At 35.5% G+C, this 26955-nt stretch overlaps 1 protein-coding gene across 3 annotated transcripts; it reads left to right on the forward strand.

Moving 5' to 3' along the window:
• The first annotated feature begins 134 nt into the window (after window positions 1-134).
• Window positions 135-26955, forward strand: LOC120767456 (Krueppel homolog 1). Of its 3 annotated transcripts, XM_040093527.1 has the most exons (5): window positions 135-273; window positions 1847-2072; window positions 23041-23708; window positions 23794-25358; window positions 26544-26955. In XM_040093527.1, the coding sequence occupies exons 3-5, from the start codon at window positions 23055-23057 to the stop codon at window positions 26911-26913; spliced, it is 2589 nt and encodes an 862-aa protein (XP_039949461.1). In that variant the 5' UTR covers window positions 135-273; window positions 1847-2072; window positions 23041-23054; the 3' UTR covers window positions 26914-26955. The 3 variants fall into 3 exon arrangements, with proteins under 3 accessions (XP_039949461.1, XP_039949462.1, XP_039949460.1); XM_040093528.1 differs by lacking the exon at window positions 135-273 and having other exon boundaries at window positions 723-2072; XM_040093526.1 differs by lacking the exons at window positions 135-273; window positions 1847-2072 and adding an exon at window positions 19745-20256.

Genomic DNA, 26955 nt, shown 5'->3' on the forward strand with positions numbered 1-26955 from the left:
GACTAAGCCGCCGCAAGCAGCGGCATCGACAGCGGCAGTGACAGTAGCAGCGCAGCGACAACAGCAGTGGCAGCGGTTAGACACAGAACAACTGTAACATTTTGCTAGCGTCGTTGGTATTACTGAATCAACTTGCAAGCGGTCCACAACGTATCCGCCGAGTAGACGTGCTCAAAGCTAAACACGAACTTTTCTTATAATTGTATATATTTACCTACATATGTATATCCATATGTATGTACATACATAATGCATTATAATAGAATGAGAAAGGTGAAGCGTAGTTTGAATTAAATTTAAACGAAAATTATAAGAATATGACGCTAAAAAGTGATCCAAAACGAAGTGAATGAACAAATTTATTTGAACAGAAACATTTTTGGCAACCAGTGAAAAGCATTCTGAACATAAATACATACATATATATGTATCTATGTACACGAGAACATTTAAACAAATCTAACACCTGGAAAAAATACAGATATTAAAATCATACAATTGTATGAATACACATACATACATATGTATATGAAAGTAAATAAGTATGTGAGAATATACAACTTTAAAGTTGATATGAACAAATACTTACGTAAACTAAAAATCATTCGAAGGGGAAATTTGAAATGAAATATGCCTGATAATCCGAAAAATTGCCAAAAAAAAACATAATGTCATGTAAAAATAAAAACAGGCAGCGTGCAAAAAAACATTCTCTCTGGAAGTATGTATGTACATACATACATACATATGTATATGTATATGCATGTATAAAACATAATGTACCTGAAAACAAACATTTACACATGATATCGACTCAATGTATTTGTTAGTGTACACACGCAACGCTGCCATAGCTAAAAACAGTGCGAATTTTAGTAGCTGCCGCTGTTTGCTGGTGTGCGTGCGCGCCGAATGGAACCTAGGTCAATATTGTTTCTAGTGCGACGAGAGAAATTATAAGCAGTCGACTTGCAGCAATGGCTAGATATGCATATACATATGTATGTACATAAGTGAGCTTTTGGTGGGAGTTAAGGGAGCCACGATATCAACTATACAGCAAATAATATAAAATGTTTGACAAAGGGAAAAAGCTGCCGAGCCTAGAGGCTCTCAAACGCTTTCACTCATATTTACGCTAGTATATCGAGAAAAAGAGCGAAAGCAGTAAATTGGCAATGCAAAATTAATTAACGCTAATATAATAAGCTAAAATGACTTGTTCCTAAAATACCATTAGTGTGTCTGACTGCTATAAACAGTCTAACTGTTGCTTTCGTTCTTTGTTTTTTTCCTAAAACCCCTTACTCGTAGATCAGCGGGGCACAATGCGCGTGTGCCGATGAAACATCTACCAACAATTTGTGTTAAACCCAAATAAAAGCGTCGGAAATATCTCAACGCACTGTTTAAATACTCTCACATATACTCGTATACATATATGTATGCATATATTGTCAATGTATTTGGAAAAACGTGAATGCTGCTAACTTAATGCATAACGTATTGAGTGCCTTGGCAAGTTTAACCATACGCTTTATCTACAAAAACAACATTAATAAAAAGTACACATACACACATGTACACCTTTCCACATTATGAGCTACAATTTAGGTTCTAATCGGATCGTTGCTCATTCCGAAACAATTCCAAGACACACACTCGCCTAAATTGTACCGCTGAAAGCACGCTATATCCGAAATAGCGCATAACGCCCGCGCGACTTCAACTTAGTGCTAACTGAACCTGAAGTGAAACGAGCGAACAACTTTTGTTAATATTTTATTTTATAATAATTTAACGTGTCTAGTACTAATAAGTAATATCTATGATTTGTGTATTTCAGTGTCATTGACGTTTCTGTTACTAAAAAGTTCAGAACGAAACAAATAAAGAAAACTTTTGGTGTAAATTTATAACACTCAAATTAATCAAATATATTTTAATACGTAAACAATCTAAAAGCTATAAGCTGACGAGTATTTTACTTCGTGCATATGTGATTTAAATAAGGAGCACAAACTTTTCAACCGGACAAAGAATCGAAATTGCACCAAAAAACGGCTTTTATGGTAAGTAAAGAAAGAGAAAGTATTGTAATTTTTAAATATATAGCTATGGACAAATATTTAGCGCACTTGAATTCATAATTACAAATATTGCTGTTACTTGTAAGAGAGTGATATTTCCATAATTAGGAGATCAATACTGCTTTTCACGCCTCTTTAAATGAGTAGGAAAATAACCGTTATCTTTCTATTCAGATGTTGCTAATATGATTATGTTAAATTTCGCAATAAAACTATTGGACAATGATTTAGCGCACTTATAGTTTTCGGTCATTAGTTGTGTTTGAGTGAACAAATAACCGCTCTCAGTTGTGAAGTTGTTAATAGTTAATTTTATTACAAATTGTAATTAAATGCCAAAAGAATAATACTGTTAATTTGAAAAAATGAAGAATTATTTGGGACATTTACAAAAACAGTATAAACCAAGTAAAAAGAGTGAATATAGTGAACTGTTGCAGAAAAATGTTGTACAATGCAATCAAAAATGTTAAAAGTGACCCCAATCTGTTATCTCAAAACATAATTCGTAGAAAATGTGAAGCTGATCCTTTCAAATCCTCTCGCGCAATTATGGTCGAAGTCAATGCAGAATTGGGTTTAAACATGTCAAATGCGGAGACGTTTAAGTGAAAATATTTTGTTTGGGCGTGTGAGCATAAAAATACTACTACTGACGAAAAAGAATAAAGTATGTACGTTTGGCATTCGCTTATAGCTACAGATCAAAAGATTTAAATTTTTGGAAAATGATACTTTTTACGGATGAAACTGCACATTGGTCCTGATGGAAAAACATTTGTACATCAAGAGAGCAACCAAGAAGTCTATCCAAAATATACCAAAAAGACCATAAAGCACGGCGGAGGAAATTTAAAAGTTTTGTTTGTCGTTTTCCTGGCTTGGTCTTGGACCACTACTAAAGATAGAAGAGAACATGGATAAATTTGCATATCTTACTAAGGAATATAACGGAGCCTACACCTATGATGTTATGCCAGCAGATTAGATCTTTATGCACGATAACGATCCCCAGCATATTGGAAAAACTAGCTTAGGCAAGTAAATGGTCAATTTGTTGATTGGCCAGCGAAAGATCCAAATCTAAAGTCGATTGAAAACTTGTGGAATGAAGTCAAAGGAAAAATTGGGCAAAGAAAATTTAAGAATTGCAACGATCCTTGAGCAGGAGTGGAGGTAATAACCAGGATAAATATAATATCAAAGAATTTCACGCCAGTTGTTAATAATATTTATTTTGTCTAATATAGCTTTTAAAGTGCCCTAAATACTTGTTCAAGTCAATTTTGACTCAAGAATGTATACTGAACCAAACACTGTTTATTAATTATAAAAAACTAAGTATTTTTACTAAAACTTAAAATTATTCAAAATAATTAGATAAAAAACTTTTGCGCAATATAACGGTTTTACTTTCTTTAACTGTAAGTGCGCTAAGTCTCTGTCCTGAGCTGTATGTATGCTATGATCAAATCGGAGTGTTGACGGCTGGCCGAAGCAAGTCTTTTTAATATCGAAGAGCTCTTACCTCGGGTCTGTCGCATGACATGTTAGTCAATTAAGTCAATTCAAAAATTCATATGAGTTTCCGGACATGGTGTTCAATTGATAGTCATTCGAGTAAATTACACACGATGTGGAAAAACGCAACAGTCGGCTGGCAAGGTTATGTATTTTGGAAAGCGAATGGAAAAATTATTTTTTTGACAACCTTGAAGGACGAAGGACTATTACTTTGCATCATTCGAACTTTTGAAGAATGAAATTGCCCGATTTGAAAAAATGTAACTGCTCTCCCTGTAAGACAATATACCGTGTCACAAGTCGTTGAAAACGATGATCAAATTCAATAATTGGGCTTTGAATTGTTTCCGCATCCACCGTATTCTTCAGATCTGGCCCCAGCAAAAAGTGGGAGGATCGCTATATGTTGAATAAAAAAACGAATTTTGTGGTAGGCCGGGGTATTTTCAATTGGCCCCTCAAAGTGGCATGAGACATAGTCCGGTTAAAAGTTAGCTGAAAAATTTTTGGGTTTTCTGTAACTTAGGTAAAGGTAAAGAGAGAAATTTTTATACTTAAATATATTATCTTGAACTTGTTAAGAAACATTTAAAGATTTATTAGAAGATGTTATACTCATTAATCGCAATTGATGATTATATATACAATTTTTGTAGCTAATTTGCGAAATGACAAAAACCGTTTTGTCGAACCAACTAAAAGGTGCTGAATCGCACAGGCAAATGTTCATCCATCTCATACGCTTGTTTAACAAAAGTGTACGTAACATATAGAAAATGTATGGTATAAGATGTGAGTTTACTGTTTTTGTTAATTACTTCTTCTCGGTAGTGTTTCAATATGAAAAAAAATGTTCTTCAAGATTTATATTAGTCTACAGTGTGAAGAAATTTTTCCACAACTTCGAAAACCTCACAGTGCAGAATTTGGCGTTTTTGAATTACTACAGCGAAGTGTGATGTTCAGTTCATAACAAGCTATAACACCTTATAATCAGGAATGGTCATCATTGTAATATTAATTTAATATTTGCCTTTTGCTGTTATGCGAGAATTTTTTTACTTTAACACTTCTTGGAACGGATGAAAAATAGGGTATAAAAGAAAAGCTATTCGACAAAGAACGTACAATACATACTTACATTTTTAAAGCTACTCAACCTAATTTCAAAATGGTTTCCAGACAAAAATAGGCGCTGCCCAACATATTTTGTTTTTGGTTATCTATTTTACTCACGTTATGATTTTTACGTTCTTTGTGTACATTTTTTATCAGAATAGCTCGCATTTGTCGCTTCAAGGCCACTTAACCGAGAAATAACGAAATATATAAAAACATATATTTTTGACATACATTCATACATAGTTATTCTGTATGTTTTCTTTGTAGTAGCAGGCAAATGTACGTGTGTATGCATATGTGTTCGCACAAGCTTACTGAATTTGCAAATCATTAAAGTATGTACATATGTACTATGTATATATGTATATGCATGTACGGGAATAAAGTCTGTGTACATCACTAGATCTTTGAAAAAAAAATATTCATATACATACTTACATATGTATGTATATATGTAAATTAAATGGGATATCAAGAATTACTACTTGTATTATGGTACACGTAATAATTATTCTATTATCATTTCTATTAACAAATTATTACAATTACAATTGTTGTCACCTTCAAGAAAGAACTTAACCAGTTTTTTCCAAAAATTCCAAATTATTAGCATTATAGGCCCCATAAAAATATTAATTTCGTCATAGTAGCACTAGCGAAGTTTAATAATTCAATTTTTCCAATCAAAGAGCTGTCCCTGTTCGAAAATGTTTTTGCCGTTATCACCTAAACTGATAACACCATGGTTCGATCGAAACAAACTTTTCGAATTGTTTAACTTAAAAATATATATGTATGTATGTACATACTATTTCAGCCGAAATTTTCAGCTTTGTAATAATTCGCAATCGGAAATTGAGATTGTGGACACATACTTCACCCTTTCCGATTTTGGCTTACAGAGGGGACAATGCCCCTGAAGTTTTCGCAGGAATTTTGGCCCAAAACTGTCAGACTAATCGTACTTCATTACGCTGTGCTAACTTGTATTATAAATAACATTCCACCATATCTCTTGCGTGACCCACAGATTATTTGATAAATCTCATGTTTGTCGGCGCACGTAGGGAATATCAATCAAGAGCTGCTATGGTAAAGTCTAATAAAATGTGTACGACATTTACGCTGTGCATATATGTACATGTGTATATATATATATATGTATGTATGTTGTAGAAGCACATATTGGTTTAAGATAAGAATAATTGTGAAATAATACTACTGGGTGTATTAATATCGACGGAATATTCAATAGTATTTCAGATTTAGATATAGATTTCACAACGAAGATCTGACCTTTAACATTTGAAGTTTTCTATATTGATATAAAAACAAAATATAAATTTTTTTCTTTGTTTGTTTTGTAAATCAGTTTGAATAACCGTTGTTTTTATACTCTCTCAACATGTTTCTACAGAGGATAATAATTTTATTTACCTAACGATTGTTTGCATCACCGAAAACTAATCGACATTGTTATAGAGTTATGTATGCATACATATATGTATAAATGATCAGGACGATGATCTGCCTGTCTGCCTGTTCGTCTATCTCTGCAAGCAATACCTTGACTGAAATTTGAGATATCGTGATAAAATTGTTTACATACGGTCGTTGGCGCTCCCACAAAATATCGTTAAACGAAAACCTACAAAGTTTTGAAACGAAGCTTCAAATTAAGTTACAAATCACTAATATGGATAAATATCAAATTTCACACCCGAGATGACACGAAAGAGTTTTGTAGGACCAGTATCAAAATTGGACCTGACAGCTCCTACTTTTTAGTGAAATCCCATATGTTAAGACCTACTTGACCTATTGCAACATAATTTGGTTCATACATAGCATTATTTTGATATTTGTATAAATTTGAATTTGTGAAAATTGGCGATATCGAAAAAACCATACCCTCATATATCGTACTTTTAAATTCCATATGGTTCTTTCACTTTATATATATGTACATAGGTTGCCTTTAATACTTCGGGATTTGTCAACCCTAGTGCTGCAATCTGACAACTCAAAACTTTTTCGTAAACTTTAACATTTTTAATGGTATAAAAAATCAGAACCTTTTGATATATGAGCGCTATTTGTGTTGTTTACAGTTACTTAAAATATTCATCTCAGTCAAAAGGTGGAGTTAAAATGCGAACATTTCCCCCCGATTATGTTGTACAACTTTCGACTTGGATTAACTCAGCAACAGTGGATTGATGGACTTAATTAAATTTTTGTCGATGAAGCTCCATTAAGGATCAGTTTTTATCGATGCTATGGTGAATTCAATCGAGGTCGTAGTTCCAAGATGAAACTATTGATGATGTGCGCAAACTGATAGAGCATGTATGCGAAACTGTAAATTCTAGGTGGTATACAATCCCTTTATTGTCAGTTCTCTTTCAAGAAATTATGAAAACCAATCACCGAGGTTGGATCACTCTTCACCACGACATTGCAAACTCTCACACATCGATTGAAAGAACAGCATTTTTGAGCACTCAAAAGATCGATTTAATGAGTTATCTTCCGAAGAGTCGTCGTATATTTCATACAGATCATCGTTCCGTCGAATGCGATATTCGCCGTAGCCAACGCGCAAAGGACCATAAATCTTTCGCAGAACCTTTCTCTCGAAAACTCATAACGTCACCTCATCAGTTGTTATAATCGTCCATGCCTCTGCACCATATAGCAGGACGAGAATAATGAGTGACTTATAGAGTTTTGTTTGAGAGGGGACTTTACTGTTGGCAAGAGTTATTCTGTGTATGATTTCGAGGCTGACATTGTTTGAGGTTTTTATGATAGACGAAATTATCTACAACTTCGAAGTTCTGACTGTTAACAATGACGAAAGTTTGTTTGATGACAGGAGATATTTCATCTTGCCCTCGTTCACTGTCAGACCCATCTGCTTCGCTTCCTTATCCATCCTGGAGAAAGCAGAACTAACGGCGCAGCTCGAATTATTTTAATTATTTTCTCCAAGAGCAGATTGAAGTAGCCGTGCGATAGGGAGGCGCCTTGTCTGAAACCTCGTTTGCTATCGAACGGCTTGGAGAGGTTCTTCCTGACCATGACGGAGCTTTTGGTATTGCTGAACGTCTGTTTACATAGCCGTATTAGTTTTGCGGGGATAGCAAATTCAGACATCGTGGCATAAAGGCAGCTCCTTTTCGTGCTGTCAAAAGCGGCTTTTAAATCGACAAAAAGGTGGTGAGTGTCTATTCTCTTCTCACGGGTCTTTTCCCAGATTTGGCGCGTATTGAACATCTGGTCGGTAGTTAATTTTCAGGTCTAAAGCCACACTGAAAAGGTCCAATCAGATTGTTAACGGTATGCGATGTTTAGGAGACTTATCCCACGGTATTTGCCGCAGATTGTGGGTCTTTGTGGATTGTGCAGAGCAGAGCAGAGGTCGGCAATCCATCGGCCCCCGCCGCTTTGTTGTTCTTCGGACGGGCAATTGCTATTCGAACCTTTTCATGGTCGGTCAATAGAACATCTGCTCCATCGTCGTCGATTGCGAATGCATGTGGCTTCCCTCTTCAACTCTCGGTATCTATCCCATCCCGCACGTGTTGTGGTCTATCGTAACGTTGTGAGGTAGGCGTCTGTTTTCTCTACGCTGCGACATGGCACTCCTCGTCGTACCAGCTGTTGCTTTTTCCGAAAACTAATGGTTTCAGTTGTAGCTGTACGTAGGGAGTTTGAAATACCGTCCCACAGTTCCCTTATACTGAGTTGTTGACGAGTGCTCTCTGGCAATAGGAGTGCTAATCCTAATCGCCTCAGTCCTTGTCCCGTACATCGCAGTTATTGGACGACGGTGATGTCAGCCTTCACTCTAACGAGGACATTAACCAGCTGGGCAGTGGCACCTTCCCAATTAAGGGACCGGACATTCCAGGGCGGCTCTCATCCGAGGCTGTCGACTAGTTTTCATTGGTAGTGTTTTTAACGTAGCGGGTCCCAAACCCAGCGCACAAGCCTGTGGAGAGGATGTTTCACCTTCTCGATTTATCTCGCCTTCAAACGTATGTTCTTTTGCTACCCAGAGGATACTTGGTCTAGGACTGGAAGTCGTGAGCTGATGGGAGCCGGCATGAAAATTGGCCAATGGGTGTGGCACCGCCCACTTTTTAGTGAAACCACATATCTCGGGACTCAGACAAAACCACGCCTACTAACCAAATAACACAATTTTAAATTCCACTCGATTCGTTCAGTTTCTAGTGCAGACATTAAGAAGCAATTAATATTATATAAAACTTTGCACGAATAGTGTCTTTAGTGTGTGTCACCTTATGACCAAAATTTGTTTAAATCCAATAAAAACAATTGAAGCTCCTAGATACCGAATGTTTAGACTACGGTGCTTATACTTGACTTTTAATCGAAAATGTCGGTAAATGTGTGGTATATATAACTGAAATTAAGAGATAATCCTTTACTTTTTATTTGTCCAAAATTGGTTGAACCGGACCAATACTTCCCTTTGCCCCGTATACTTAATATAAAGATTTTAGAATATGTCAGTTATCCCAAAGAAAGAGTGTTTTTTACTCATAACAATGTGCCTTTGGGCCTAAAATAGATAAATTTTACTGAAATCTTGGCCTAGCCCCCGTATAACTAATATCAGGATTTTCGGACATCCGGCTGACTTTATCTCTATATTACCTTAAAGTATTTTCTTGGCTTTGATTCCTGCAAGTTGCAAGATTGTAAAAGGTTCAGTTGCACCGGACCTTAGCCCTTCCTTACTTGTTTATTTTATTATAATGATCTCCAAAAATGTCTGGCTTTTTGTTGCTTATATTTTTTCCGTTTAAATTTAAAAAATATTATTACTAAAAACTTTATAAGCCCTTAAAATGCACATATGAATTTATTTAATTAATTAGTTTGCCCAATTAAGCGGGATTCCTATAATTTAACGAATTGCGCAATTATACGAGTTTTAGTTAATAGACTCCCCCGGTTACTTGGATCAAAACTTTTGCTGTTTTTGAAATGCAATTATCCGGGAGATACTGTATTATGCAGCATCATGTTGCAATAATATAATAATACAGGGTGGGCCAAAAGAAACCAAGGGGTGTAAAAGTTTAATAACTTTTTCGTTTATTAATTTTTTTTTTATTTTTTCTTTCAGATTATATCATATATAAAAGGGAAATTTTTTTACACTAAGTATGAAAAATGATGTATCTTAAATGACCGCCGTTTTCAGCTATGCACTGATGGGCTCTTTTTAGAGCATTTTCCATAACATCTTTCAAAACTTGTGGCTGTAGCGTTCGAATTTCTGCACCAATGTTTGCCTTGAGTTCAAGGATTGTCTCTGGCTTGTTCTCATACACTCGCTCCTTCAAATAACCCCAAAGAAAATAGTCGGGTGCTGTCAAATCTGGCGATCGCGCTGGCCAAATAATTTCCGAATTTCTGGAAATTATTCGCCCTCCAAAAATTTGACTTAAAAGTGCCATTGTGTCTCGGGCAGGACGTAGAAAATTTTCTATCATAAACCGATACCGCTCTCCATTTACGGTTACAGCACTTCCATCTTCATTCTCGAAGAAGTAAGGCCCAATGACATTTTCAGATGTGATCCCACACCATACTGTACACCTGATGGGGTGTAATTGGCATTGATGAATGGCTCTTGGATTTTGAGAACCCCAGAACCTACAGTTCTGCTTATTAACAAAGCCATTCAAATGAAAATGAGCTTCATCACTCATAATCAAATTTTTAATAAAGTTGATTTCATTTCTGGCCAACTCTTGAAATTTAGCTGCAAAATTTAGACGTTGGCGATGATCTGCGGGTTTTAATTCTTGCACCATTTGCGCCGTAGTGACGTACGGGACATTCCTAGCTGAGCAGAACGCCTTCTGGCAGATGTTTCTGGTGCTTCGTTAACACTTTGCTGTACTCGTTCAATATTTTCCGCAGTGCGACTTAAACGTGGTCTACCGGTTCGAAGCGTTACGCTGCCATGTTGGTGATTACGATCAACTAAGCAACGAATCATTGCTTCAGAGGCCGAAATTCTGACGTTAAAATGTCGACGATATGCTCTTTGCGTTAAAATAATTGATCTCTGGTTTAAATAATAAAATTCTATTGTTCTGCTTCTCTGTTCAGTTGTGTACCTCTCCATTATAAATTCTCCAAGTGTTGTCTATATAATCTGTAAGAAAAAATAAAAAAAAATTAATAAACGAAAAAGTTATTAAACTTTTACACCCCTTGGTTTCTTTTGGCCCACCCTGTACATGGCTGATAAGCAATTGCTGTTTGCTTTCTATTATTTTCATATTCAAAACCTAAACTTACATATACATATATGTACATATGTATATAAATCAACTAACGCTTACCTTATAAGAAACTCTGCCGAAGTTTGATTCGGCTGGCCCAATAGTACCCAAAATTGTAATGTTGACGTTGGGCATAGCTCAATTATATTCATACATATGTATGTATGTACATACATACATCTACGCAAACACCGTATATGTACATACCTTAACATCTTTTTAATCCTCCATTCTTTATTTGCCGAATTTTCGTTTTGCCGTTCATTGACCCTTACTAAAAAAGAGGTTGCGGTAGCTGTTCTGCCGTTGCTGTAACATACAACCACACAGCGCGAAAACAAGTATCATGACGTGAAACTCAGCCTTTAAGCATGAGTGCTGCTTATTTCTCTCAATGTTATACCTATATTTAACCATTTAACGGGCTTTTTCAATAATCTAAAAAATCATAAATATATCAACAAGTGCATATTCTTTTAGAATTATATATAGTATGTATATATGTATATAATATACACCAATTGGGGAGTCATAAAATGATGGAATAATTTCCATAACAAGTAGGAAAGGGCTAAGTTCAGGTGTAATCGAACCCAACGCTTAAGAAATTCCTTCAGGTGCTGGCAAAATTTAACATTGAACAAGTTAGAAAGGCTAAGCAAGGGCACAAACCTTATATCGTAATTTATATAGGGTCTAGGGCAATTTCGATTTTATACACTTTAGGCACAAAGATGCAGCGTTATTAGAAAAACCCGTTCCCTCAATTTTGTCGATGACGCTAAATAAAATATTGATTTGATTCACCCATTTTTGACTTACATGTTTATTATTATTAGAAAACGATTCCATCAAAATTTGTATAATATATCGCACAGATTGACCGATCTTTTCGTTTGCAATTGAAACTTTGAAACAATCATTAGGTGAACGAAACTATTATACTATGTAGCAACATTTTGCAAAAGTATACAAATCGAGTACTTATATAGAAAAAAATTCTATATGACAAGATACCTTCGCAAAATTTAGGATATATTTTTATGCAGTGCATCGTTACAATATTCATTCCTATTCAGGATATAAAAACATGCTTACATTAACACTGCAATGAATCAATCCTGACCATATCTGGTACACACAACAAACTACTTCATTTAGTTTAATTTATTATACTTGCACAAGACCACGTCATACACGACTACCTAAATTGGCCACATTTTTGGAAAAAAAATAATTAGGTGACTACAAAGTTACCATTGTAATATTTTTCCAATTAAACTGTGTTGCCGAACGATTACGAAAAAGGCGATACTCAGCTTTCTACAGAATATACTGCCCAAATTGTTTACCTGACCTGGGCGGGCTGTCACATGTAAATTGTATATCTAAAGCCGCGAAGTAATTCTCTTTTAAATTTACACATATTTTAAATTTACAAATCTTTTTTTGTTTTAATTGCGCTCATTATCATGAAAATTAACAGGGTTTAATTTCTCACCTGGCAAGAACAACAGACAGTTGTATACAATGTTGTCGAGTACAGCATTTTGTTAGAAAATGCGTGCCTGTGAGCACTCATACTTATACATAAGTATCTGCAAACTTATGCACATTCGCTTACATTGGGTTTGCATTGAAAAACACACAAAAAATTATGTCTACAGCTGACGACAGCGCTGCTGAGAAAGTTCTCCGCAGACTATGCCGACGTCAACCGATTCAACAGAGCGTCGTTGAATAAAATGTAAGTTGTGCAAAAAAGTGCAAAACTTGGCTACGGCTACTACAACGTTGGCGAATATAACAGCTTTGAACTTGAACTACACGTGGAGGCAGTGCAACGGTTTTCAACTGCATGCTGCTCAAAGTGCATGTGTGCTTAGGTCCGTGCAGTTTTGTCTGGGAGGCATTGTACGAGTTTTCAACAGACGAACTGCGCCAAATGCATACGAAGCAAAACGAAGTATAGAAACAATGAATAACTGCGGCGCAGGAACGCACAGAACGGAGAGTAATTTCAGATATAAATGCACAGGCATATGTACATTTGTACATACATATGTATATGCAAATTTGCCGGTATGTGTACTTACAAGAGAGTTTTACATTTTTTGCGAAAATTCCCATTTAACATATTTTTTTAAACTTCTCATCAAGCACACTTAATGGCCTATCTTAGACACATACACACAATTTTTAGTCTAGTGAGATGACATTCATCTTCAAACGCTTGAAACGTGATTTAGAAATCAGCCGTCTGAAGAATATCTCTAGGGATAAGTTTGAACAACGAAGTTCATTGATAGTGATTCGAGATGTGATAAGTTTCTATATGAATAAATAAGGTTTTGTTATTATACTAGTATGGATGAGTAAGTGAGCGTTTAAGACCGAATTAATACCAGAAGTTTAGTGGCCTGAAATCGCTGAGTGGTATATAATGAGACTATTTCGAAAATGATATACAAATGTATGTACATATTCCCTTCTCAGATAAGATTATTTATTAAAAAATAATTTAGTTTACTTTTGAATTAATTTTATTTTATTCCGAATGTCAAATATGCGATTAAAAAAAAAAAACAAAAATAAGTTAACTTCGGTTGTACCGAAAATACAAATACAAAAAAGGCCTTACAAGAACTTTAATCGGTCAGTTTGTATGGCAGCTACATATATGTACAGAGACTCGATCTGAACAATTTTTTCCAATATTACATCATTGCTTTAGACAATAACACATGCCAAATTTCCGATTTTAATTCCGGTGTTTCAGTTAGTATGATATTTATGTATGTGTATGCTATACAAGTATTTCGCCCGATCCGACAAATGAGCAGCTTGACTAGTTCACATACATACATGCATATAAGTACAAACAGACGGACAAACAGACAAACAGACTGACGCACCTGATCAGTTATATACACACATACATTCATACTTTATATCCTCTCTGACGTTTCCTTTTGGGTATTACAAAACATAGTAGCAAACACGATTTACCCCGTTCAGGATATATGTATGTACATATAATTGTTAAGAACATGTTTGATAACTAATGTCAGGAATGAAATGGAGAATTGCGCATGACTTTTCTACTGCTGGCGCTTCCGTTCCTTAGTGTCATTTAGCAAAATACTTAATGTTTTATTATTTACGGAAAACTTATTAATCTTTAACCAATAATGGTGTAAAACCTTTTAATTGACAATAAAAGTTTACCTTAACTGGTGATAGAAAGTTCCAAAGGATTTGAGTGATCACGAAAGATTTTTCGTGTGAGCAGCACATCAGTTTTATACCGTTTTGTGAGCAATAACTGACTGAGCGAATCAAGGGAAACATTTACTTATTTAGATTGAAAAGGAGATAAGGGGCTATACCAGTGTAAAACATGAAAAATTAGGCGATTTTCGTGAATTTTTTTAAGAGAAAGTACGCAATTGAATATTTAGAACTTCTTTAAACGTAATAAGGTATATTTTCAGCTATATTTTAAGTTTTTTTTTTTTTACAAAAGTGTTGAAAAATAACGGAGTTATGGACTGTCTTCGGAGGTGCCAAAAAAAAGAGTGCCCCAACTGCTGGCATGAAACAAAAAAATTAAAAAAGTTTATTAATCTTAAGGATATTTCCTATACAATGACCTATGATCTTTGAAAAATTTCAAAAATTAACAACATGGCGTAATTTTGAAAAAAAAAATCGTTTTTTTAGTTAAAAAATGATCGTTTTTTAATGCCAAATTGACAATTTTCAAACAATCAAAAAGATCGTAGGTCATTGAATAGTAAATGTATTCAACAATACAATTTGAAGTCGATCGGTTAATTTCTCTTTGAGTTATGATGCCAGCAATTTTGAAAAATGTCGTTTCGAAAAAAAACGCGTTTAAAGTTTCACTTATGTATGCATATATTTGTACCAGCGACTGCTCTTTAGAACGCTGCCATCTATTCAACTATTCAAGATACGACCTTGCCGATTTCACAGGATTTCCACAGATTGTAGAAATATAAACTATCGAAAAAGCAAATAATTTTTTTGAAAGTGTTACACTGGTATAGACCCTTAAATAAAACTTCAGCTGAGTTTGGCTCAAGTTCAGAATCCCAAAAAAGAGTTTGTTTGATGTGAATTTTAAATGCTTTAACTTCAATTTAATGGAAATACATACGAACGTAGCGGTATATGATCGCAAACGTCACATGTCCGCATTCAATAAAGTGTGAATAGACTATGGCCACAAGCAGAAACTAAAGTAAATAATGTAAGTTAGACAAGAAGCTTTCAGCGTTTTATATTGAAGTATGCACATGAATTTACATTTAGTGTGTGTACACAGTACTCAATTCCAAAAATAGAAAAAGAGCTTCGAAATTCATAAGTACGTTTTTCTTAATTTTTATATGCGTATCTATATACATATGTATGTATATATCCATAAGTATATGGATCCGTGCACAAATTACACAAGTGTTCATTGACCTCTTGCTGAAGAACAAAGTTGAACGCGATGATAATAATGACTAGCTGTATCCCCATACATAAATATGTATGTACATATACACGTCCAAAAGTCTGCCAGTCAACACACCCATTGTTAGAGGGTGACGCCACATAGCCAATGTGTACTTAAATATAACTGTGTATATGTAAGCACTTATAAAGCTATGTATGCGCATATGCACATGTATGTGTGTTTGTTTGTATGCATTTCAATTGGTAAATTTAAGCGCTCCTAACCATTTCTATCTTTGGCCTAATAATGTATCACTTTCGTTGCAACCAGTCGAACTCACTAACATTACCCCGTACTGTCGAAATTAGGAACAACAGCCATCGAAAATATCATCACCTGTTATTACTTACACTGTTCATATTCATGCATATGTACTACATTAAAATACAAAAACACTAAAGCTCAGATACGTTGATAATGTGTAGATATATACATACATATGTATGTACATACATATGTATAAGTAGAAGCCGGTTTCAGTGCTATCCCAACAAAGTAACGGTAATGTAACGCTCTTACTCTTGGTGGACAGGTAGATATTATAAGCGGCAAATGAACCCGATCACTACACATCTATAAGCCAACAATAATTTAAACATACTTACATTCAAATTTCCATATGTATGTATACATACCATATGCATATGTACATAACTTACATACATACATACATATATACGTACAAGAAAAAAAAACTCGTGTTAACGGACTAATGAACTTGCCAAGCTCCAATTTGTGATCGACAACAACTTCGTATATCCATACGTGCCATATGTATGTACATATGTATATACATATTTTATATATGTATATATGTACATATACATATGTATATATTTAAGTATGTACATTAGTCAGTATACATATACATACATATGTATGCATGCTTACGATAAATGTGTGTGTATATTCGTAATAAAAATATAATAAGAAGTACGAATGCCGACCGCCCATCAAACTTTTAGTTGTCCCCCAATCACGATTTCATGAACACTGCATGAACACACTATGTTCCGTTTTCTTCGCTTTAGCTCTGCCTTTTTAATTTTTTTTCGTGCGCGGCAATGTTAATGAACTTTTGTGCTACTTTTTTATTATTAAACAAAGCTAAAGAAATATACTACATAGCTACCGAAAAGTAATGTTGTATGTACATATGTATGAGTGTACTGTATACATATGTATGTATGTATGTACATGCGTGTGGAAAAATTAAGAAAAAAGGGCGAGCAATATTCACATTTGAACATAATCATGCACAAATATACATAGTATCTTTGCATAGGGTTTATTGAGCTTTTTATAAATCTATGAATGTAGAACATACCATATAGTACAATGGAGTATGTGTGTGCATACCCACATAGTATATATGTACATATGTAAATTTAAGCGTGATTAATCTTAAAACGTTTTAAATTTTGTTTACTTACATACGCACAGGCGAATGGATATTTTAAATGTGCCCAGCACTATGGTATTCTCATAATTCTCCAAAATGACATTATCCAATCGAAAGTTTAAATAGTTTACCAAATTTGTGAATCAAGGCATACACCACGAAAGATAAATTCACCTATTTTATTAAATTCTCTGTTATTGTAGATTTGTAGCAAAAATACGTAGTCCTAATCTACTTGCAATGGACTCATCACAAAATGTACGCTCAGGCGCTTAATTTCCACTCCCGCAATATTTTAGTCGAGAAATAATTGTGTTTATAAAACTTCGTCGTGATCGGACACAAGCCAGTAAGAACCATACAACTATTTTAGACTGATGTGTACGACATACAGTATTGTATTTAAGGTAACGGAGTTATTTCACCCATTTTGGGATCAAACTAAAATATGCTCAAATAAATGATACATTCAATTTCATTAAAATATGTATGTATCTTACACATGGACCTATAAATATACATATACTTATGCATGTATGTAAATATAATGCATAAAAAAATTATAAGAATTCCATTTCGTATGAAATACTTGTATTCCGTATATGGGGTTGGAAAGGTTGTGGACAGATTTCGATAATTTTACCTTAGATGCGCAGCAATTTGATTACCTGTTATATAGGAACGATACAAACGGCTCACCCAACTTTGTATACATATTTAGATCCATCTATTCGAAGGCAAATTTTAAAATAAAAACTCTACATTCAAAAACTTTAAATTTTTCATACCAATGTGTGCTTTACGAAAAAAACTCTCAATTTATTTTAACAAATATAAGTTGTATTTCACATTTGCCAGCCTGTTATGTCAACAATAGCACCCGTGATCCATACATGTGTAGGCTAATTGGCAAAAGGGTTTCTTCGTATCAGAAATACATTCATATCAGCTATAATTAAAAAAATAATATTTTTTTATTTAAGAATTGGAAAGATTCGCTAATAATGCGATATGAAAAATACTTTAACGACGAAGCAAAGAAAGCAATAGTTATGTCAGAATAAACGCTTTGCTTCTCTTTGTCGACTGCTGCTTGGCAAAGCGTAAAAAGATGAGAGTTGCCCAACATTTTGCTTCACCTTGCTGCGCAAAACATACAATCGAACTTTTCTGTCAAAACAAATGTCTGACGCAAAGCGAAGCAGCTAATATAAGTACATTTTTATATTAGTAATTACATTTTGTGTCTAACACTTGTATTAGTATGGTGGCGGATGTGATTCCCCCTAAATGCGCCAAAGAAAATCGCTAGTAAAACATTACAACTCTGTAAATACGCTACGAACGTCGTGTAATTCATTTGCTTACGAATTAGAAATGCCAGTCTCAATTGAGAAAGCTTTGTGTTTGAGCGTTTTCTACTAAAATTACCTCACGCACAAAAATAGTCTGTAAGAATGTCACTCACGCGCCATGTTATGCTATGCCTTCCATTACCACACATAAAGTGTGAGCATCACATAGAACTGTGTATCAGACATGTAGACTTACTTACATGCGTTCATTGGAAAAAGAAAACTGCGTAGCTTTATCTAATTTCAAAGTTGTTGGGTTTTTCTCCTCAGCTTATGATTCGGGGGAAATTCTTCTTGTACATTGCGCTTTGGTAAGTCCCGTTGTTTTTATTGCGTATTACATACATATGTGCACCCATACCTATATATTTAAATATTTGACGTATGTGTTTGTATCAATGTATTCTGTAGACGGTGGTGGTGGAAGTTCTTGTTTGGTGAGGCATGGTGGTAGAAAGCATAATTTTCGGCTGCTCACCCACCAGTCTGCGGCCTACTATCTAACGTTGAACTTGGCAATCGCAGCAAACGAAACGGCCATGTGGAAAGCTACAGCAGATACTCTGAAATAAGAAAAGAGACACAAAAAAAAATATATGTAGGAAAAACATAAATCGTGACTGAAGCTATGATTCTTCTAAATCGGATGGTATATGGATAAATTTTAATAAAATGTTTTAAAAATGGCCGATGTAAAGAATCGTAAATCTAATGTACACATGAAATATATATTAAAGACGCTTAAAAGAATGCAAAAAAATACGCAGAATGACAGTTTTTGCAGCTATTCTAAAAGTGACTTTAAAGGTTTAAAAAAAGTTTTGAAAATATTCAAAAAACAAGCGTTGAAAACAAACAGCGGAAAGAGAATGAAGTTGGTGGTTTAAAGTTTTCAATAATGAAAGTAAATAAAATGCAAATAAAAGAAAATAGGATTGTATAAAACAATAATAATAATAAAGGATAGGATAGCAATATAATTAATTAATCGCATACAAATAATTAAGCGAAACCAAATGTACAAAATGTCAAGCCAAATATAAAAAATAGTAAAAACTACATTGTCACAAAATAGTGTGTGAAAATGCCAAAAAAAAAAATCAATCTTACGAGCTTAGAAAAATATAAATTAACTAAGCGAAAACCTCTAAACATGAAGTAAAAACAAAAATATTAAAAAAGGAATGGTACAAATAAAAATATGAATATGCGAAATGTGGAAAGTGGAAAGGGGCAAAGCAATGCACTGTTAAATTCGTTACCGTAAAGAACAGTAAGAATACATGCACTCCATATGTACATATGTACATATGTATGTAAGTAATGCACAGGCGATATAATAGAAAATCGGCACGTTTGGACACTCTAAAGATATGTAATTTTAAACCCCAATTCTAACTCCAACCAACTACCTTGATACTGTTCTAAGACTGAAACGGAAAATAGGAATGACTGATTTATGAAATAATTCGTGAAACCAATGACTGATCTGAAGACTGCAATTGCTAGCGAGGCGAATAAACATTTATAACGATTATTTAGATAAGAAAGCATCAGCTTTCAACACCATTCATTGGTATTGAGAAATTATTCATATGTACCATACATCCATACATAAACATAGATTGTTCGTAGATCAAACAGATCATCGAACTACGCGTTAATCACATAATGGCACAACGCAACAACAATGGCAAAAGCGCCAACAACGGCAACAATTGGCGTTCAAAGCAAAACTGGATTAAAGATGTGCTCTCCAAGTCGGGCACAGAGTTAATGGAGATAACGACAACGACAGCGCCAATGAAGAAAACGCCTAATGGAAGTCAAAAGATCATGAGCAGACGAGTAAGGAATAAAAAGAACACTGTAGATTCCTCAGCCAACGTTGCTAAAAAAGGTGCGTTTCCCAATATACATTTTTACAAACAGCATAAAACATATGTATGCACATACAAATCTGCATGTATGTGTGTAAATTGTTTTCGCTTTCCTTCCGTCAAAGTTGTTAAAAGCTCCAACATTTGTCACCGGTATACGCGAGCTAGAACACTCTCTGACACAAACATTTATTTGTGCTTGTATTAAGTTGAAGAGAAAAAATCTACATGTATTCATATATTTACACATGTGTGCATTGGAAAAGCTCTCTTTATTTATTAACAAAACTGAGCTTTTGCCATGAACAACCGGTAATCGGAAAACCCCCACAATGCCTGATAGCAAAAGCATCACTGGTTAAGCGGGGTTGTTTCCCTAAGTCCTTACACACATATGTATGTACGTGCACTCCTAAACATATTAACTATTAGAAATATGTATTATATTTGAGCCCAAATAATAACGAATCACTTTCTATTACGTGCCGTCGCCAAAGAAAGGAAGAAAAAACAAATAATTTGAACGCGTCCTTATGTATATTTTAACTTAACGCTTGTATACATACATACGTATGTAGGTTCACATGTAGACATGACGGAGCTTTTTGAAAGTGAAAGGTACTCATGCCGCCGGGGCATTCGCCATAAGGGTGGCTTTTCCGATTGCTTCAATCGGCACATTTTCCAACCTCACCATCGTTGACTGTCGCCGTACACACGCAAGCGTACAAACATATCTGCATACATATGTACATATGTATGTATGTGGGTTATTGAATTTGCACTTTGCTTTTGCTTTATTTTGCTATGGCGTTGAGGGCCATGGTTTCATTTGGATATTGTTGATGGTGGCAGTGCCGTTGTGAAATAGTGTATGCATTAACGATGCCAGGGTGGGTATGAAAGCAAAAGTGCTTCTATGTATGTGAATGTGTTTCAAGTGCATAGCTTTTGTGTTCGAATTTATGATGCGTTGAGATATGTACACATATACATACATTTGTGTGAGTGAACCAAAGCTAGTGCTTATCGTATTCACTGCATTGCGCATGCCTTTAGTTCTCAAGAAGTTGATTACTTCATCAGTACATTGCGCTGCTGCAAACCAAATAACAGGTCAATTGCAAGTCCTCGGCCTACCACAGTAAAACCCTTTTTTTCGTTTTTTTTTACTTTCGATACTATTTTTGTATTACGATTTATCCTTTGCTTCAAAATAGGCCTCAGTTCCTGCGATCACTTCTTCATTCGACTCAAATTTCTTCCAAGCGAGCATTCTTTTGAGACCTGAGAACTGGAAATAGTCGGCAATTCCGTCTTTCAAACGGTCCAATACCGCTATGTAATAGTCGTCTTTTGTAGACTGTTTTGGTGTTTTCGTGGATACAAAGTTTTTGCTTCAACTGTATTTTTTTCCTCCAAAAATAATATTTTATCAACATGCGATATTCCTTTTTGTCCATTTTTTTTTTCACAATAATATAAGTTGCTTCACTCAAAATGATATAATTCACAATCTAATAATCCGACAGCTATAAAATTTATACCCGGGCCTTTTAAAAGTTAGGGCTAACTAAAATCATATTTATGTTCGGAATCAAGCGCTTACATGGAAAACTGTTTCATTTGACCAGGTATCTCTTTGAAATTTTGCATGGATTATTGTCTAAGGCAATAATGCAATCTACGAGGAAAGTGTTTAGTTTGGCCCAATATAGCTGCAAGGTATCTTCACCAAATATCCAAAAAAATGTTTCAACTATAGCATAAAAAACTAAAAACGCTATATAAACTATAGAAGAAGTAAGGAAAAGATAAGTACGGGTGCAGTTGAACATTTTATACACTTCGTTTCGTTGCTAAACAGACATTAGGGGGGTTCCGAAATATACAAGGGCACGAGCGCACCCATTGCAGAATACTGATATATGAACGGCTGATTCGGTCAATTTATTCTAAATGACTATTGTGCATGGGTATTGTGAATTGGCGCACCTTTTGCATTCATTCTTAACAGAAAAAACTGTAACAAATCTTTATAATTTAAATAGAAATTATAAAATCTATTTAAAATTTACATTCCTCAACAATTTAACGTCAAAATATGTATTTAAATAAAATTACAGCTAGAACAGGGTTGCAATTATTTTTTTAAGTGTCATTGAACACAAAAAAAAAAGCTTTTGGTCTGACATACTTTACAGTCCTTGCTAATATTTTTCTGCGTGGGTTTTTTGTTGTGCCGTTGCATTAGGTGGAAAAATCTGCAATTCGTGCACCGTGCAAGGGTTTTGCAAGAGCAAAAGAATCCCCTAATTATATTTTTGTGAAATACTGAAATAATATGTTCCCATTTCAAAAATGAACAATATACCGAATAGGGCTTCAAAAATTGTCTGAATGCCATGAACCCCAACCAAGCGGGAAATTATAGTGTGAGTATTTCAAATTGGTATAAGCGTTGACATGCTTGTATTGCTTCAGAAATCTATTTTAAAGTCTATAATAAAGATCTGTATAGATTATCTTTTTATATGGCATATGGACACTTAGAGTACCAAATCCGGACCAAGACGGTTTACTACAAAAAAATAATGGTGGAATCTACCACATCCTTTCTTCATTATTTTTTATCAAGATAAAAATATACAAGACCGAAGCTTTTGCGAAATCAGACATCGTTTTCCTTTTGATTTATTCTGCCAATATACATAGTTTTACTCTACAAATGTATATGCTAATATTTAAAATTATCCCTTAATTATATCTAACATCTACTTATTTCGTTTGCTCTTCTCTTGCAGAGACACCAAATAAAATGGTATATCACCAATCTTCACCACTGGTTATTAAGACAGAGAAGCTTAATCAAGCCCAATTCTGCACCCCTCTACAGACAAGAACAGAATTAAGTTCTGTTACAACAACAAGAATCTTAGAAGCACATCAACTGCAGCACGGCGCTCCGGTTCTATATAGCAACAACAGCAATGTTACAACAATGCAGCAGCAACAGCCATTAGCGTCAACATCATTACCTCATACAAGTATTATACCCATAAATGTGACACAAATGACTGCAGCGAATATAAGTTTACCTGCCAATATCAAAGCAGAACCGAATATCGGCATATATGGAACTGCCGTACCTGCCAGAACCACAAATGCCCCCGCTACGACGTTGCAAGTAAATGGCAGTGGCAACGTAAACCGCAAACTAACTGTCAATAAGCCAAAATTTAAATGCGAACAATGTGGAATGACCTTCGGTAGTAAATCGGCACACACCTCACACACCAAATCTCATGCGAAAAGCAAAGATTTAGCTGGTGTTTCCGCGGCAGAGTCTACCAGACGGGCAGAAATCAGCGAAACTATTACGCCAGCGGGTATACCAAAGATGCCAAATATGACAGGTGATCCATATCAATGTAATGTTTGTCAAAAAACATTTGCGGTGCCCGCTAGGCTGGTAAGTTCAGTTCAATAAAAACTTCGAATTTTATTTCAGCTAACATACGAATATAGTACATGTACGCCTTTCTACATAACTTTAGATCCGTCATTATCGGACGCATACTGGCGAACGGCCCTTCGAATGTGAGTTTTGCCATAAACTATTCAGTGTAAAGGAGAATCTACAAGTTCATCGCCGCATACACACCAAAGAACGGCCGTATAAATGTGATGTCTGCGACCGAGCTTTCGAACACTCGGGTAAATTGCATCGCCACATGCGCATCCACACCGGCGAACGGCCGCATAAATGCTCTGTCTGCGAGAAAACATTTATACAATCTGGGCAACTGGTTATACATATGCGTACACATACCGGCGAGAAGCCCTATAAATGTCCCGTTGAGGGTTGCGGTAAGGGCTTTACCTGCTCCAAACAACTGAAAGTGCATTCACGTACTCATACCGGCGAAAAACCTTATCATTGCGATATATGTTACCGCGATTTTGGCTACAATCATGTACTCAAACTACATCGCGTACAGCACTATGGATCCAAATGCTATAAATGTACAATTTGCGATAGGACTTTTGGGAGCAAAAAGGAAATGGAAGCGCATATTAAGGGTCATGCCAAAGAGTTACCAGATAACGAGGATGGAGTTGCAGCTGGTGTTGTTATTGCCGACAACACCAGCAACTCAGCATCTAGCAGTTCGAGTGGCGAAGTATCATCAACACCGCCTTCGCCTTCATCAGCTACTCCGTCCGATGTCGCGCCTGTTAAACCGCGCAAAACCAAGCGTAGTCGCGTTCAATCCATAAAAAAATCTACTTCTAACACGCCTAACCATCCATCGCCACGCTCCACATTATCGCCAAGCTCATCACTTGCATCTACATCTCGTCTTTCAGATGGTGTGCCCGAATCCATGCCCACATCGCCACAAACACCACAAACACTGGAAATCGACCATCAGAGCCGCGATAGTGGAGTAGATAGTGCCAGCAATAATCGTCAATTATCCATCTCTTTAGCCGCTATTAATTCGACTGACAACAATGCACAACATACCTTTACTTATATAATTGAAGATCTACCAACAGATCTAAGTAAACAACCTACACCAGAATTACAACAAACAACAACCACGAAATTGTATCCAACACAAAATTCATTAAACTATCATCAGCAAACAGTTCCACCAAACTACAGTTATCACCATCTACAGCAACAGAGCATAGATTTCGATCAGTCTGAACTCGAACCGCCGACTATCAATCCGGCTTTACTGGAAGCTGCATCTATTGTGAGGCGACGTGATATGTTAGATTCTCCACGTGAAGAGGAAGTTACGTTTGGGGGAATACCGTTTAAGCAGACACGACACACGGAAAACCAAAACCAATTTCAACCACAACATAGAAGCCATGATCATAAATATCAAGAGCAAATGAATGAGCCCGTTTACGATATTGAGCGCTCTAACTTGATAGCGTCTCCCATGCCAACGTCATCGTTCGCATCACATCAACTTTCCATTAGTCATGATTTATCGCAATACGATGACACACGAGAGGCCAACGAGTTGATTGAGCATTACAAACGAGGAGAGCTTGCGCGACATGGTCTTCACAAGGGATACGCACCAGTGCCTAAGTATGAGTAAGTACAACCAATAGCAGTGAGAAATATATACCCTCATTTAAAAGTCCGCATGTCGTATTTGAAAAACTCGAGCTTTTCGTGTCTCCAAATTATTTTGGATCCAGTGGAGATGATTGAGGACTTCGTCCGCTCACAATTTTCCACAAAAAAAAAAAGATCTCTTCTTAACATTCTTTGTACTCTTTCAACATGTTGCTACAGAGCATAACAGTTTTGTTCACCTAACGGGTGTATATATCAACTAAAACTATTCGAAATAGATATGGGCTTATATATGTATACGCATATAAATGATCAGGATGACGAGATGATGGATTCGGGTGGCTGCCTGTCCGTCGATGCTAGCTGCAGCTTGAGTAAAAATTAAGATAGCTTGATGAAACTTCGTTCACATGTTTCTTGGAATCATAAGAATCCATTGCCACCTATACCTAATATAAAGTTTTTCGAGCTTGCTGGTCACTTTATGTTGTATATATCGGCCAATATATTAATTACCTCAATATATATTCTAAAATAGATATAATTGGGTGAAAACTTTACCTCGCCCTCATATAACTATTTTCAGGATTTTCGGACATCCGGCTGACTTTGCTCCATATGATTAGTGATTGTATGTGAGGTACATTGATGAAACCCAGAGAACATTTTTTTAGTTTGTGCATGAGATAAAATCGGATCCATACTAACAAATCTTATATTGGGGGTGCACCCCAACTTAGCCCTTTCTTATTTGTTAATATTAAGTTTATGTCACTCCATAAGGTATTTTTTCAGCTTTGATCATTGCAAGTTGCAAGTGTTTCAGTTACACCCGAACCGACTTGTTTGTTTGTTTTTTTTGTTTCGTAAGATCCTCCTCATATGGTGAATTATATATGTATGTATATTTTATAGATAACTATACTTTTTTTAACTCGCAATAGCAGATACGATACCACCATTGGCATTAAGCTGTACTCGTATCAGAAGCAATACATTTTTCGATTACTTACACATATGGCACACTAACTACAAAAGAGTCACAACTTGAAATATTTGCAAATGTTCAGAAGGCATAGGACTCAATTAACACAAAAGTATAGCTAACGATGATTTTTTCAGTTATTAGTCTTTTATAGTTAGTGTGCGATATCTCTCTAACGCCAAACTCAAAATAACTTTTTCGTTTTCCTTGAATAGGCCTTCGCTACTCAACAACGAGATTGTGCGTCAAGTGGAAGCTGCAATAGCGCCATTACGTTCCTCGACTGAATCGCCAGAACGTTCATCATCACCCGAGAGCGACTCCATGATGATGGCCGATCGTGATGTAATGACACTACCGTTGCGCAAACGTAAACTTTACATGCACGAAGGATCACCAATCGAATCGACAGCTATAAATGTGCCCACACGTGAAATGGAAAAGACACTTGGCCATATTGGTCTAGCCTCGGGCAGTGTTGAACCAAACCATGTCACCATCGACGCGGTAGCCAATGCTAACCATGAAACCGGCGCAAAGGTGATGCGTATGAATTCAGTTATACAATTCGCCAAAGCTTCATAACTTCAAATGATCGCAAGTGACTTCAAATGATTACGCAAAAAA

Source organism: Bactrocera tryoni, chromosome 2 (genome assembly GCF_016617805.1).
Source record: "Bactrocera tryoni isolate S06 chromosome 2, CSIRO_BtryS06_freeze2, whole genome shotgun sequence".
Classification (NCBI taxonomy): Eukaryota; Metazoa; Arthropoda; class Insecta; order Diptera; family Tephritidae; genus Bactrocera; species Bactrocera tryoni.